Source organism: Vulpes vulpes, chromosome 14 (assembly GCF_048418805.1).
Source record: "Vulpes vulpes isolate BD-2025 chromosome 14, VulVul3, whole genome shotgun sequence".
In the NCBI taxonomy this organism is placed as follows: domain Eukaryota; kingdom Metazoa; phylum Chordata; class Mammalia; order Carnivora; family Canidae; genus Vulpes; species Vulpes vulpes.
The window spans coordinates 88,900,507-88,916,809 of NC_132793.1; the positions used below are offsets into that span (position 1 = coordinate 88,900,507).

At 45.6% G+C, this 16,303-nt stretch overlaps 1 protein-coding gene across 2 annotated transcripts in view; it reads left to right on the forward strand.

Moving 5' to 3' along the window:
- The window catches only part of ADAMTS17 (ADAM metallopeptidase with thrombospondin type 1 motif 17), a 326,554-nt gene that overhangs the window by 212,804 nt on the left and 97,447 nt on the right, over positions 1 to 16,303 (forward strand). For both annotated transcript variants that reach the window (XM_072737129.1, XM_072737130.1), the window contains exon 14: positions 4,459 to 4,586. In XM_072737129.1, coding sequence (XP_072593230.1) covers positions 4,459 to 4,586 — 128 coding nt within the window. The remainder of the gene's footprint in view (positions 1 to 4,458; positions 4,587 to 16,303) is intronic.

The following is a 16,303-nucleotide window of genomic DNA, read 5'->3' on the forward strand; positions in this document are numbered from 1 at the left end:
GTGTCAGAGGGCTCAGGCAAGGCCGAGGCTGAGCATGGAGGTGCATTCCCAGCCCCTCTCAAGCATGGCAAAACCCCCTCTGGGTCTGAGTCTTCCAGGGTATGGAGGGTATGATGGTTAGGGACACTTCAGCTCCAGTTCAGCCAAGCAGACTGGAGGTGCTTAATGACAAAGAGAGAAGTTGTCGCAAATATGCAGGGGGTCTTGGATCCCAAGAGCTGGGATCTGAGGAAAGGGCCTCAGAAAATAATCAGAACCCTTTCTCCATGCCCACCACAGTTTGTGTTTGTGAGTCATTTCTTCCTGCCTCAAACTGCAAATTGGTTTTCACATGACTTGTCCACATGTAGAGTGATGGGTGGCCCGAAACACCTTCATCCTTTGTATCCTTTGGGGCCAGATATGGCCAAAGCATTTTTGGTATTAGGTAACAACAGTGCATCAACCATGTATTAATACTACCAGTGCGGTCCAAGGAGCACCCCACCATCCAGGGAAGCACATGGATGCCTCTCTCTTCAGGGATGGGATGGAACCCATGAACAGTCTCTAACTGGGATACTGAATACTACCAACAGGCTCATGTCATCAAGGCTGGTTTTGCTACCAGATACGTTTGCCACAAATGCAAGAAAATGCTTGCAGTTTTCAGAGCTTTTTGGACTTCTGAATTGTGGATAAGGGAGAAGAGACTTCTTTCAGATTCATCAGCCATGAGTAGACACAGCTGCTCTGTATCTGAATTTTAGTGCAGGTTTTTCAAGAGAGAGAGACTCTGATCAGCCCGCCTGTGGTCACGTGGCCACTCTTGGTCTAATCAGTTGAGGCCTCACAAGGCGGAGCTATGAGGCTGTGATGGAAAGAAAGACTGTTTGGTATAGCTACAGTCAGGTGGCTGCTGCTGGTCCAATCAACTAAGGCCTGGTTCTGGAGTCGTGGTGGGCAGCTTTGGGAGTAGGGGAGGGTAGCCTCCTCAGCATGTATCCCAGACAGAGCTGGAGTACACACCTGTGGTAGCCTCAAAATTCAGTGTTGTCTCTCAGTAAGACCTTGTGTCTTCATCCTATGGATTACCAGGGGGAATCCTCCAAGCCCCTGAGCTCATCTCCCCTGCCCTGTCTGTGGTTTCTCCATCCAGGTATATAAGTCCTGGCAAAAAAAAAAAGTAGGCCAGTGAGACACCAGGAACCACACCAGACAGTCCAGCCTCAATCAGAATTTCATTTTAGCACACATCAGCCATATAAGAGGAATGCTTTAAGCTTCTTTCCTTGGAGTATGTGGTTATATGACTTTTAAGAAGATTTAAGCTTCTGTACAACTAAGAATGTAAAATGCTATGCCCAAAGGGGAATCACAGCACCTCATTTATCTGGGGATTAACTGTCCACCCAAGGTAGCTTGGAGGAGAATTTTCAGAGAATTTTGAGGGGCTCCTCCTCAACTTTTATAAAGATTATCCCGAGTCCCTTTGAGAGATAGTGCTACACCTCCTTAGAGGTGTAGGGTGCCCTAAATTCTGAGCACAGACCTCAGAAAAGGAGATGGACAAATGGAGTTTTGGCTGAGCAAAGGAAGTGTTACCTCTGGACTCTATTCTGGAGTCTGTGTGCCCCCAGACTGCCCAAGCCAAAGAGGACAGTGTCTGTGTATAGGAGAGTCCAGTGCACGTGGAGTTGAGTGTACCTTCTTGCCTGGGGTCATGGCAAAAAATCCCTCCATATGTGGATCTCCACTTTCCTGATGTTTATAACAAAGAGCCCAGCTAAACAATCTTTATCCCCTCCAAGTCTGGTCTTTCTAACTTGCTGCAAAAGATCCTCTACTTTTCTGCCCAAATCCCATTTCCATTTTGGCCCAAATCAGTTTCACCCTTGGTAGTTTAATGGACAAGTACACAGAAAATCCCAGTTGAGGCAGACTGAAAAGCCCAATGAAATGGGCCTGAGCTGCTAGAGAACAAAGCATAGAGTGGAAGGAATGGCTCAATTCCCCAGACAGCAGGCTAGAGGCAGCCTTGAAAAGCATGCCCTACTCATCTTTCTTTTCCAGCAGTGCCCAAAGAGTGCTTTGTGTGATGGAGGGGCTCAATTCCTGTTTTTGTTTTGTTTTGAAAGTTTTGTTTTCATTTTTTGGGGGTTTTTTGGATGAATAAACATTGAAGCATCATTACTTACCTGGGAAGCTACTCTTCACAGCAGTTTCCCCTGACCTCCACAACTAACTCTAACAAACAAGTTGAATGTTTCCAGTGAACCTCTGTAGCTTCTTTACAGTGTTCTAAGGCAAGACATCCTACTGGGCATGTCGGTCAGCAAAGCTCCATGAGACAGGAGCTTTGGAAAGCTGCTGAACATGTTGGTGGTTTAGTGAATGTCATTCAGTCATGAAAGCCACAGACCCTGGATGGGACAACACATCTGCTCTGATAAGAACTGTCTAGCTGGAATTCCAAGGTCTTCTGAGACCAAGTAAACTCCAGAAGCCTTTCTCTTCCCCTGCTCTTGATCATCTGAGACCACTGGAAGGACCCAGTGGGGAAAAGGACCCAATGGTGGAAACAAAGGGCCTGACGGAAGCAGCACAAAGGTATTAGTGTTTCTCTCTTTGGAGGTTTCTTTATAGAATAATCACATAATGTCACAAAAATGTCACTAGAATTATAACTGAGAGAAAGAAAAGGGTGCATTCATCCTTCTCAGAGAAGAAGAAAATCTATTCATTTATTTAAAAATGAGCTTGAAGTTTTTCTCCTAAAATCAAGAACAAAGCAAGGATTTCTTCTTTCACTGTTTCTTTTCAAGATCACACTGGAAGTCCTAGCTAATGCAAATAAGACAAGAAACAGAAATTTAAAAATATACAGATTGGGAAGGTAGAAATAAAACTACCTGTGTTTGCAGATGACATGATCATCTATGTAGAAAATACAAAAGAATCAACAAACAAACAAAAAAACCCAAAAACCTTCTGGAACTAGTAAGCGATTATAGCAAGGTTGCAAGATATAAGGTAAATGTACAAAAATCACTCAGTTTCTTATATACCAGCAAAGAGCAGATGGAGTTTAAAAACACAATACCATTTACACTGACAACCCCCAAAATGAAATATTTAGGAATAAATCTAACACTGTATGTAGAAGATACATGTGAGGAAAATTCTGATGAATGAATTAAAAGAATTAAATGAGGAGATATTCCATATTCGTGGATAGGAAGAATCAATACTATCAAGATGTCCATTCTCTCTTGACTTGATTCAGTGCAATCCCAGTGAAATCCCAGCAAGTTATTTTGGGGATATCGACAAACTCACTCTAAAGTTTATATGGAAAGATTAAAATATTTACCAAGTCCTTCTATGAGTCAGGTCCTTGGCCTGGCCTGGGGATAAGAGATTAAAATTTCAGTACCTTGTCCTCTGTAGTCTCCTAGTACTGTCAGTTCTTCAATCAATCTAAAGATAAATAAGATCCAAACTCTTTTAGAAATGGAACCCACCTTAAAAGAAATCCCCTTATACATAAGTTACTCAATTATAAGTCAATAAGATAATGGCTAAGGGCTTTGAGGAGGTGTATGCAAAGTGCAGATGGAGATTCCATGTCAGAGATGGCATGAGAGGAGAGAGCTCTGGAGTAGAAGCTTCTGGGGTAATAGGAAACTTCCAGAAAGCTTTGTGCAGAGAGGGATTTTCAGGCAAAGGAACAGCCTAAGCAAAGGCTATGAGAGCTTGTCATGTTCTAGGAGCTCACTTGGTTCCAAGAGCAGCAGAAACCAGTGTTTCCCTCCTGCCTGGTAATATGGCCCTTACAAGTTGTCCTGGAGGCCCCTGTGTTCCTATGCTTTACTCCCTCTCAGTTTCTTCCAGGACCTTCTTGCTGCATATCACAGCCCTGAAGCTTTTATCCAGCAGCTGGTGGAACACTAAGGCACTTAGCAAAAGCCACTGCTATAGAGACATCCATAGGGACCACACCCCCTCCTACCCAGAGGCATGCTCATTCACCTTCTCCCCCTATTCCACCCCCACAACAAGATAAGCTCCCAGGCTCTCCCTTGATACATATTCAACTCACTTAAGGGTTAGCACACAACAAAATGTTTGTTCAGCCTGGTATTTTTAATGCCTAAAGGAAAAGGAATACTATACGTTTACAAAGGATGAAGAGAATTAGGTGAATAAAAGCCTACAGAGCCCTCACTCATGTGTTGTTTACCTATGTCTGAGGATCCTTCTCTATTTGCTGGGTTGTGTTCCAAGGGGCAGGTGCATGTCTCTGAGGAACATGTGCTGGGTTTCTGTGACCTCTATTCCGTACTGACCTCTCAGCCTCTGGGCCACCACCTACATGCACCTGCACCCTGCCAGCTCATTGCCTTCATGCACCTGCACCTTGCATGGCCTACAAACCCCTTCCTATATCAATGTCCACCTTCCTCTTTCCCTCCTCAGATAAACCATGTGAACTCTACTGCTCACCTCTCGGGAAGGAGTCCCCACTGCTGGTGGCTGACAGGGTCCTGGATGGCACACCCTGCGGGCCCTATGAGACCGACCTCTGTGTGCACGGCAAGTGCCAGGTGATGTGTTTTCCTTGTGTCTTTTGTGGGGCTTCCTTTGGAGGGGAGGCTCTCTCACCCCAGAAGGTTTCACAGTGGGGCAAAACTTTCGGGAGGCTTGAAATGGATTTTCTCAAGAAGACACCAGTGGTGCTATCTCCTGCAACCTGGCACCCCTCCCTCCCTGAGCAGTGACTGAGCATAAAGCCCACCTACAGGCCAACTAGGAGTTGAGGTGGCTGGAAAAATAGTGGCAACGTAATAACCTCAAAAATCTTAAAATAACTTTAGTCATTCTGACAAAGGAAAGAACAGGTAAAACAGTAAGGTAAGACTAGAAGATGTGTATGAATATATTGTTGGACAAGTTATACTGTGTTTACCTACAACAGATAGAGTAGAACAGTGCAGATTCCTTCGCAGGTAGTATAACAGGACTATTTATCCATAAGAATGGGCATCCTCCTGATGTGTGCAGCGGCTGGAACTGGGGTAGGGAGTCAAGAGGCTGTGTATTTCCAACACCCAGAGGGCCATGACTCAGGTAGTACCACCCTCCATTATGCTACATGTGCCGTATTTCCTGAAGACCTAGTTTGATCCCCACCTATCATGAGAAGAGTCCTCTCCCTTAGCCATGGACACATGCTACCTTCATGGTTGAGGGCAGGCTCCCTCAGCCATGTCCTCAGCAGGTGAGCCCAAAAAGAGCTGGAAGAGGCAATTGCTCCCAGAGTCCTAAGCCAGCAGATGAATAGCAGGAGTGCTATGCACTTGGCACAAAAAGGAAAACCAGGTCTTGCTTCCAATTTTCACTTTACCTTGTTTGGCCTCCATGGACCAGCACCTGCAGCATGAGAGTAAGCAAGGAATCTAGTCACCAAGGGCCCCTGAGGGACCTTCTCATTTTGCTAGGGAAAGAGAAGCTGTGTTTCAGGAGCTATGTGACTACTGATGCTTTGGGGTGCCCACACCTCCCAAAGTCAACACCCATCTCTGATGCTCTGTTTCATGGAAATATTAAAGACATTTGAAAAATTGTAAATTCCAAGGATCACAGGGGAGAGAAACTGTCATTCCCCTTAACAACGCTAGTGCCAGAAACCTGCCTCCAGGCCTGGGACCCACTGACCCCAAAAGGTAGTACATCCTGTTTGTTCTATTTCCCAACACCTGGCCAAGGGCAACGTTTTGGTGAATCAATGAAGACAGATGGAGTAAAAGAGAGGAAGGCAGAAATACACAGACACAAACACAACTTCTAGGGTGGTGCCTGTGGCCATTTCAACCCTAGTAGATTTTTTTCCCCCTGCAAAGCGCAAACTAGTCCCAACCTGGGATTTTTCCTGAAAAAGCTTGACAATATCCAGACTCCTTTAGCATTGCCTGGCTTTGTTATCAATTCAGATATATGTGTGTGTGTGTGTGTGTGTGTGTGTGTGTGTGTGTGTGTGTGATAGGCACTGGGTGCCCAAGCGTCTTGGCAAGGCATCCTTATGGGAAGGAAGCAGTGACGGTAATGGAGCTGGGCCCTCGGGGTTGTGCTATAGTTGTGGAGAATGTGCAGGGCCTGGAGCGGTGTGAACACAGGTCTTATCATTGTCACTGAAATGAGGAATTGCCAGCATTTCTCTGCAAACCTATTAGCAAGTCAAGTGCAGGCGGTTTTTCTTTCCTAAATTATTCACTTAAACAGACCTTGCTACAGCACAATGATAAACATTTCTTTAGTGACAGTTTTCCAAGTAAAAGCACTTGTACCCTTTAGAGCAGCACCATCTGAGCCACCTCTGGGCTTTTGCCAGCGTCTTTTGCAATGTTCTTGCCAGCATGCAGGCATTTCTAAGAATCCTGAAATTTTCTGGCCAGCAGGGTCAGTATTAAGTGGCCAGACATGACTTCAGCTCTAAGTGACCAGTGCCAATGGGCCCTTTCTATGACCTTGGAACCAACCACACGCTTGTCAATTAGGGAATCTTCCCTGTGCCATGACAGCAAAATAGCCAGTTTTTCAGTGAGAACAATATGGATGAGATGCCTCTCAGGGTCTTTAATAACCTGAAGTCTATGGTCATCTGGCACCTTTGAGACAGAGCCTGCCCTGCGCTTAGATGTGATGGTGCACTTGCCCTGCACTTGGATGTGACGGGTACAGTTGCCTTCCCAGTTCTGAATGCCACCCCATCCATGCCTACCCCCTAGTCTATCTCAGATGCCTTCACCACCATCATGGTCATTGCATTTACTGACCCCTGCGGTGAGACTAGCCTAACCAACCACCACCCCTCAACACAGGAGCACTGGGGCATCCAGGTGCAGACAGTGCCCCTCTCATGATGTTTTGTGGTAGGTGGGTAGGCTCATGCTCATCAGAGCCTTGCCCTACCCCTTGTTGGTCTCAGAAGTACCATCTCCTTTGTATGGATGTGTCTCAGTTACCAGCTCCTCCAGGCAGCCTACCAATCCTCGCAGAAAGCCCATCATCCTGGTAGGGGGTGGCAGCATGTACCTGGAAGCACCTCACGAGATTAAGTCCCTGAGAAACTACTCACTTTCTGAAAGAACTTAAAAATACCGCCTGTAATTTTTCTGACAATTCTTAATCCTCAGAGAAAAACCAAAAAGGTTATGTTCAGCCCATTGTGAATTCAATTCTCACAAGAATCCAACTTAGTAAAGTCACAGTTAAAGAAGTTTTATAATGAAGTTGAACATTGTTGAATAGAGTATGAGAAATTAGGGGCATGTGGGGAAGAGGAGAGTTGGTTGAGTGTTTGACTTAGGTCATGATCTCAGCGTCATGAGATCAAGCTCCATGTGTTGGGCTCCACACTCAGTGCAGAGTCTGCTTAAGACTTTTCCCCGCCCCTCCCTCTGCCCCTGCACATGTGCTTGCATATTCTCCCCCACTCTTTCCCTCACTCTCTCTCTCTTGCTCTCTCTAGAATAAGTAACATCTTTTTTTTTTAATTTTTTTTATTTATTTATGATAGTCACAGAGAGAGAGAGAGAGGCAGAGACACAGGCAGAGGGAGAAGCAGGCTCCATGCACCGGGAGCCTGACGTGGGATTCGATCCCGGGTCTCCAGGATCGCGCCCTGGGCCAAAGGCAGGCGCCAAACCACTGCGCCACCCAGGGATCCCTAAGTAACATCTTTTTAAAAATAAAAAAGAGTATTAGAAATTAAGTATAAGTACAGTATTGATGCCTAGTTACAGTAATTGCCCAAGTAGAATATTCTGGATTCTTATGGTACTTGTGAATGAGTAAGGCAAGGAAAATTGGTTAAAGAGAAGAATAGTAGTAAAAAAAAAATCTCAGGAATTTAGTAAACAGAGGATCTGTACTTATTCATCAATACTATTATCTGATTATAATGGATCAGAGGTAGAGATCATCCATATTTTGTGTAAGACAGTGCTTACAGAAATATTGCCATGGTTCACTTACTAGCTTTTTCCTCTGTTCCCTTCAGCTATAAATTTTGCTATTTTGGGGTGGCAGAGGAGTTCTGGGAAATTTTGAGAAGCAGTGACTAGTTGGTAGGGAATGGAGGGGACGAGAGGCTCCCAAATGGCATTTTGAGCAGATTCCATTAAGCTCCAAATAGCAGGCTGATTCAAACCATAACATGAAACATGGAAATGCCATTTTATTCTATTTTTACGAGGACTGAGTTAAGTTTCATTTCAGTGAGTCACAAATTATTTAACATGCTGAAATGAAACTTAACAGTGCTCATAAAAGTGGGAGTGAGTTGGGGAAAGAAACACAAACATTGTCTGTTTTTCAGCAAGTCTGTATAAATCAGGAGTTCCATCATTCGCAATTCCTACTGTTGGCCTGTGAGGCACAGACATCAAGTTAATATGTTTCTAATGTGTGACTCTGCCTCACAGCTACTGAGTTTCAGTGGGTGAGTCAAACTGACAGATCTGAGATCTCAGATACCTGAGACCCACTACACTTGGCTTTTCTGTAAGGCCTCACTAACTTGTGTACACTTGTAGGCATTATATTCCAATTAAGGTCCCACTTCTTTGAGATCCTAACTTGTGTGTACATATCTTGGGCTTGATGAACACCAAAAGACCTTGAGGTCCCATAAGCTTGTGGGAGGGATTGTGTCCAACTATCTTTGTTCCCCCAGCAGCTGGGGAAACAGATTGAACACAGAAACACATTGAGTGGATGCATAGGTGGATGGGTCATTTGCTCTTAGAACTTCAGTGACTCTGGAATCTGGATACCATTTCAATGGACTATTTTCATTGTCCAGGATTTATTAGCCTCCCACTTTGTGTACAGTGGTCCATTCAGCAAGTAGAATTACTGGCGAAACCTAGAAGAATTATAAGACTCTGGCCTCAGAGTCCCCCTGTGTAAAGAGGGTAACAAGCATGCAGGAAAATGTACCAGGATTTCATGCTTGGGCCTGTATTTCAACAAAACCCTCCTGGTTGCTGCTTCTCCCCACATCATGACCCTGCAGTTGGCATCTCTGAAATGTGTGACTGTTGGTGACGAACCTTCACTAACAGCAGTGCCTAAAACTCTGAAGTCATTGCCTGCACTTCTTCTATCTGATCAACTTCCCTCAGCAACTTCTGGATTAAGCCAATAGATGGAGCCTCACACATGCTCCTTTCCCATGACAGGACTCTACTAAACTGATGGTAAAGGTAGGATAGCACAAACCATGATGCCGAAGAGAAGCAGAGGCCGCCCTGTGATAAAAGAAAGACACCACCTCTTTCTGGCAAGTGGAAGTGGATGGAAGTTCCACTGAGGGAACAAATCAGCAGATGCCAGAACCATAACAAGTAGAGAGTTGGAACAGAATGCTTGAGGGCATCTAAGACTTGGGAACAGAGGGCGAGAGTGAGGTGTTGACTGAAACTGAAGAGGAGACAAAGAAACCACATGGCTGGCCCTGCACTTGGAGCTTTACAGGCTGCTGGGTGATTATCACGCAAAGTATCACAGTTGTGTGATCAGAGTACCAAAGTTGTGTGATCAACTCTTCAAAGGCAGCTGGAGCAGGTGTGTGATCTCAGAACTTGTGCATAGTACTTACCTTCCTGGGTTGGGGAGTGGATTCCAGTTTTCTCCCTACCAGTTCCAAATGGAAGCCTACCACACAACACCTCCCATCCCCAAATATAGAGCCCCCTCAGTCTACCTTTTGGTGCCTCAATCTCAAATATGAGTGGTCAACCAGAGATCATCAGCTATTTGAAGAAAACCAGCAACAAGAGCAAGAAAGACCAAGAAAAACAGAGAAACCAACCCTGGCACAAAATTGGGATAATCATAGAATTCTCTGCAGCAAATTATCAATCAAGCACAGGGATAAAATAAAGTAATTTTGAGATGCAGAATAACTCAGAAATTTTAGTTTCCTTTCCATGCATCTGTTCTGAAGAAATTATATGTGGTTTAGCAAAATAAAGGTAAAATCAAAAAGAAGACAACAAGCACAGCAAGAGTTGATGCAGCTAACCCAGGAGCCCAAGAAATGCCAGGCTGGGTGCTGTGGTACTGGCCTAAAAGCCTTCAGTTAAAATTAAAACAAGAAGTCAGTGGCATCCCTCCAACAGAAGAGAATAAGGCGTAGTTAGAAGATTGCTGTGAAGTTAAAGAAAGCAAGTGCTTCTCCTCCTGGCCACAAGAAAAAACAAAAAAACAAAGACCATCCAAACCTATATGAAAGAATAGCCTTCACAACTGGGGAGCAGTTGCTGGCAGGTTTGGGGCATAGAAGAGAGGCAGGCAGAGGGCCCACTCTGAAAATAGTCTCCTGCTCCCAGCCTGAGGCCAGCTTGGCAAGAGACCATCGTTCTTATGCATTTAGTGAACACCTCTGATGTGCTTCATATCATGGTGGGCATTGTGTCTAGACCTGGGGGACAAGAGCACAAAGAATTGTAAGACAGTGTCCTCCATGTGCTTACAATCTGTCTTGAAAATGAGATATTCATGGGAGACCTTAATAACCGAAGGCAAAGTCATGATTGAAAGCCAGTGAGATTTGGTTTAGTCACAGCAGAAGGTACATAGGGTGGAACTTGATTTATTCATCAAAGATTTATTGAGCACATTCTATGTGCTAGACTTTCAGTGGTGACCCACCCCAAAGAGGTCCCTGTACCCATGCAGTATACAGAGGAGAAACACAAACTCACAAACATGGTCATTCCAAGAACTGGTCTATGTGGAGAAGAAAATGGTGTCATAGGTTGAGAGGGATTATAGCTGAGGAAGACTCTCAGTGGCGTGGCAGGTATCTTCCAAGTCCTTGGAATGAAGCAAGGCTATGGAAGGCTCCAGATCTGAGTTTCTTTTCCTTGGTGGAGAGGTGTAGAAGTGTAACCGCCCATGAGTAGAGGACTAAACAGCATCCGGGTGATCTGTGAGGCCCTCACTTGAGGGCATTTTGGGTTTTACAACTAGACATTCTATCATGATGGAGCATCCCATGGATCATTTACCACGTTGTAAGGGGGCTCTGCTTCCTGAGAGTAGAGGGGAGCCAGCCTGTTGTCCCTTGCACTTCTCCTGGGCTCCAGGATGCCTCAGCCCAGAACTGCTTTAGCTCAGAGGATGGAGGCAACAGGGGTTACTTCCCCAGTGGGAACTCATGCTTAGCGCTCTTCCAGGTGGAGGGTATTAGGCATATACTGCCCCCTCGGGAAACAGATGGCTTGGCATATGACAGTAATGGCTATCTCCCTGAGGGTCTCTATCTCTGAGCTCCAAACCTAGGACAGTGGTCTCCCAATATGACTTGGGCCCCTAGCATTACCTCGGAGCTCATTGGAGATAACAAATCCTTGGGCTCCATCCCAGCAATGAGTGACCTGCCCAACCCTTTAGATGATTCCCGAATGCAGGAGTTGGAGAACTACCACCCCAGGTGATCCTTTGTCCGTGGGCCTGGGAGATCTTCTGGCCACCCTAGAAATTGACCAATGCTGGTCAGACTGGGGGGACTTGTTCCCTTTAGGCTTTCCAGAGCACACAGAGCAAGACTTTGTCTGAAAGGGCATACCATCTTCATAGACTAATTTTAACCCTCATTACCAACCAAAAAATAAGCAGTTTTCAGAAAGGATCCAGTTTCAGAAAGGATCCCCCAGTGTCTCAGATCCAGATATGAGCCCACACTCTTTAGATGCTGTATTTGGCCTCTTGAGAGGAATAGATGTTGATGAGTATGGGCCCCCCTGGGCTTGCCTGTAAACATCTGCTTGTCTGGGGCAACAGGATCTCCTCCAGGATCAGCCATGAATGCACCTAGTGCTGGTCTGGCTATGTAGGTGCTTTGCATGAGCTCGTTAAGCCATGACCTTTTCTCATACTTGTCTCTTTCCCACCAAGGTCCTTCTTGCAGGGAACCCTTGAGGAGAAGTGTTTTTCTCATCAAGGAAAGTATGTACCCTCCTAAGGACTCTTCCTCCCAGTGAGTCCCTGTCCTGTTCCTCCCTAAAGTACCCCTCATGCCTGTCCTTCCTGCTCCTGGGTGAATTCCTGCTCTGGCAGATTGCAAAGACATGCTTTGCTCCTTGTCCTGATCTCCTAGTCAGACTGCAGATGGCTTTTGAAATCCTAGCACAGATCTCTACCTCATAGGTGGTGTCTCTCCTGTTTCTTTAGCTTCTTTATTCTGAAGATTTCTACATTCTTGCAAACCCAGCATACTTTCAGAAGAAGCCTCACCCTCTCCAGAAGTTCTCCCAGTGACCCCACCCTTTGGCTGAGGATAATCAGGGGAGATACCCAGCCGGCCCAGGATTGGGAAGCAAGAGGTGAGGGACTGCTCCTGACCCTGCCAGATGGCCTGCTGTGTGGCCTCAGATTCATCAGATGCCATCAGTGGGGCTAGGATGGGCAGTTGTCTGGACAGAGTGGGTGTTAGTTTAGAATATCTAGAAAGTATTTAATCAAGAAGCTGAGAAACCATTCAGATAGTGGGTAGCCAAGCCAGAGACCCATTATTGCTGAGTGGGAGTGTGGTTAAAAGACAGTAGGAAGCCCATGTAGGAAGAGTCTAGAGCTGAAAGCACCAGAGAGATGGGAAAGCCACATATAGAGTCACGTCAGGGTGACATGAAAGAGGCCAGTGTTTGGGAGCCAGAAACCAGCTGGAGCTTTAAACACAAAGGAGCAATATAGATGGGCAGCACATACATGTGCAGCCCCACAGATTTGGTGGCAGGGCCTTTGCTGAGCATACTGGTCAAGCAAGATTTTGGGTCTTGGCTGCCTTGAATTCTTAGCCTGCATCATTTTCTATCAGGCAACTTGACAGCAATCAGCCAGCAGTCCAGATCCTGAATCTAGGCAACTCCTGCAACATGCTCTAGCTTCCAGGTGCCCTGCAGCAGCTGGTCTACCTCCAGGCCACTCTAGGGTGTCCCGCCCAGGCAAGGTTACAGTCTGTGCTGGTTACCATCTGAATCTCCATATGTCGCCTAAGTCTCCCCAGCTCCTTCAAGTCCACTTGCCTGCATTTGTTCCTTGCCTGGCCTCTAGCTGCTAGGGCCCCCAGTCTTGCCCTTGACCTGTCTTTCTACTACTTTGAACACACTAACTTTCCTGGTTTTGTTCTTTGTTTTTGTTGTGTTGTGTTGTGTTGTGGGGTTTTTTTTCCCCCAAAGGCTGCTCTTTTTCAGTTTCTTAATGGCCATTTTTTGGACTAACCTTGCTCAACACTTAGTATATCTTCAGGTGTTTTTTGTTTGTTTGTTTGTTTGTTTGTTTGTTTTCTCTCTCATTAAACTTTTGTTTTAATGGGTCTCAAAATTCTGTGACAGATTTTTGGTCAAGCTGTTTCCATTAAAAAGTACTGATTTTAAAAACTAATAACTTAAAACTGACACAAAGAAAACAAATGGGCCACAAAATATTCTCCTTTCCTTCCGAAGGTTTTACGATGCATTGCTATCATTAATTGGTCTTTTACTATTAAACTTAAATGGCCAATTAACACAAACAGCTCTGAGACTGTTCTTCCACCGCTGATTAAGACTGGGGTGGCAGGTATTGGGGATAATATCCATTTAGCCTTCTGAGCTTCCTGGGCAGACTTGGTGACTTTGCCAGCTCCAGCTGCCTTCTTGTCCATTGCTTTGATGACACCCACAGCAACTGTCTCATGTCACGAACAGCAAAACGGCCCAGAGGAGGATAGAGAAGCTCTCAACACATATGTTTACCAGGAACCATATCAACAATGGCAGCATCCCCAGATTTCAAGAACTTGGGACCATCTTCCAGCTTTTTTCCAAAACGACGATCTATCTTCTCCTTCAGCTCAGCAAACTTGCAAGCAATATGAGCTGTGTGACAATCCAGCACAGGTGCATATCCAGCACTGATTTGGCCTGGATGGTTCAGGATAATCACCTGAGCTGTGAAGCCAGCTGCTTCCATTGGTGGGCCATTTTTGCTGTCACCAGCCACATTGCCATGGTGAACATCTTTGACAGATACATTCTTGACATTGAAGCCCACATTGTCCCCAGGAAGAGCCTCATCAAAACTTCATGGTGCATTTCAACAGACTTTACTTCAGTTGTAACGTTGACCGGAGCAAAGGTGACCACCATGCCAGGCTTAAGAACACCAGTCTCCACTCGACCCCCTGGTACAGTACCCATACCACCAATTTTGTAGACATCCTGGAGAGGCAGATGCAAGGGGCTTAACAGTTGGATGAGTTGGTGATAGAATGCAAGCCAGAGCTTCAAGCACTGTGGTTCCACTGGCATTCCCATCTTTACGGGTGACTTTCCATCCCTTGAACCAAGGCGTGTTAGCACTTGGCTCCAGCATGTTGTCACCATTCCAACCAGAAATTGGCACAAATGCTACTGTGTGAGAACTGTAGTCAATTTTCTTAAAGTAGGTGCTGACTTCCTTAACAATTTCCTTGTATCTCTTCTGGCTGCAGAGTGGCTCAGTGGAATCCATTTTGTTAACACCAACAATTAGTTGTTTCACACCCATAAGCCAGAAGGGCATGCTTACGGGTCTGCCCATTCTTGAAGATACCTGCTTCAAATTCACCAACAGCAGCAGCAACAATCAGGACAGCACAGTCAGCCTGAGATGTGCCTGTAATCATGTTTTTGATAAAGCCTCTGTGTCCTGGGGCATCAGTGATGGTCACATAATACTTGCTGGTCTCGAATTTCCACACGGAAATACCAATGGTGATACCATGTTCACGGTCAGCTTTCAGTTTATCCAAGACCCAACTTGGCATATTGAAGGAGCCTTTTCCCATCTCAGCAGCCTCCTTCTCAAATTTTTTTATAGTTCTTTTGTTGATCCCACCACATTTGTAGATGAGATGGCCAGTAGTGGTAGACTTGCCTGAATCTACATGTCCAATGACGATAATGTCAATGTGAGTCTTTTCCTTGCCCATTTTGGTTTAGGTTTAGTAGTGGTATTCATGACACCTGTGTTCTGGCAGCAAACCCATTGCAAAAAAGCCTATCTTCAGGTCTTTACTGAAACGTATGCAGTTATGTTTGGACACACAACAGTAATTTTCCCGTAATTCTTCCCTAAGGAAATGAAAGGATCTAAGGATGAGAATTTGGGACTGTTGCTGAGGTAGAGCACCCCTTTACTCTTCATAGAACATCTCAGAAGGCAGTGGTTCCCCGAGTGTGGTCCTGACCAGCAGCAGCAGCAGTGTCGTGGGAAAACTTGTTAGAAATTCACATTCTCAGGCCCAGCCAGACCTACTAGGTCAGAAACTCTGGGCATGGGATCCAGCAGTCTGTTTTGATAGTCCTCCTGGAGAGGTGGATGCATACTCCTTTTGAAAAACCAGTGCCAAGGGCATCTGGGGGCTCAGTCAGTTAAGCGTCCCACTCTTGGTTTCAGTTCAGGTCATGATCTCATGGGTCATGGGATCGAGCCTTGCATCATGCTCCATGTTCATCGGGGAGTCTGCTTGAGAGTCCCCCCTGCTGCCCCTTCCCCCACTTAATGTGCATGCTCACTCACTCTCTAATAAATAAATCTTTAAAAAAAAAAACAAACCTGCCATCGTAAAGCAGAGGATTCATTGAAGTGCTCCACACCCTGCCCTGTTTCAGTGGAGGGCAGGGAGGGAAGCATCTTGCTAGCACCCATCCAAAATCATGGGAAGGAGCAAAATCACCATGGCCTGACTTATTTGGCTGTTGACTCCTCTACGGCCTGAAGTTCCAATCCCTAATGCAGGGCAATGGGGGAACTGAGTCTTGTTCTGGAACTACTCACTTCAGGAGGAAAAGTGGAGAGGGGAGTTTGAGCAGCTTAACTTCAGCAATTAAATACTCAGTGTTCACCATAATATAAGGCTATGTTATTTTGCAGAATATAAAGTTCTCATTTTTTTTCTTTTTGGAAGGAAAAACAGGAGTTCACAACTTTTTCCCACTTTTCCTGAACTGATTTAGGCTATGCTGCCCAGAGCCACTCAGGGTCAAGTTACTCTTCTCTGACCTCACACATGCCTTTTTGAAAGATTTGGGAGATAGGGGTCCTCCTGGGAGAGGTCTCAATGGAGAAATGGGGGCCCATTCCCAGCCATGTCTGAATGAGCTCTGGGCCTCCTGACCTCAACAGAAAAGTCAGTATGGTTTCTGCACACTGTTCTGCTGTTTGTTCCAACCAAGATAGAGGTATCCTGTGCAGCCCCAAGGGAAGTGTGAGTCCTGTGAAGTTGTGGCCA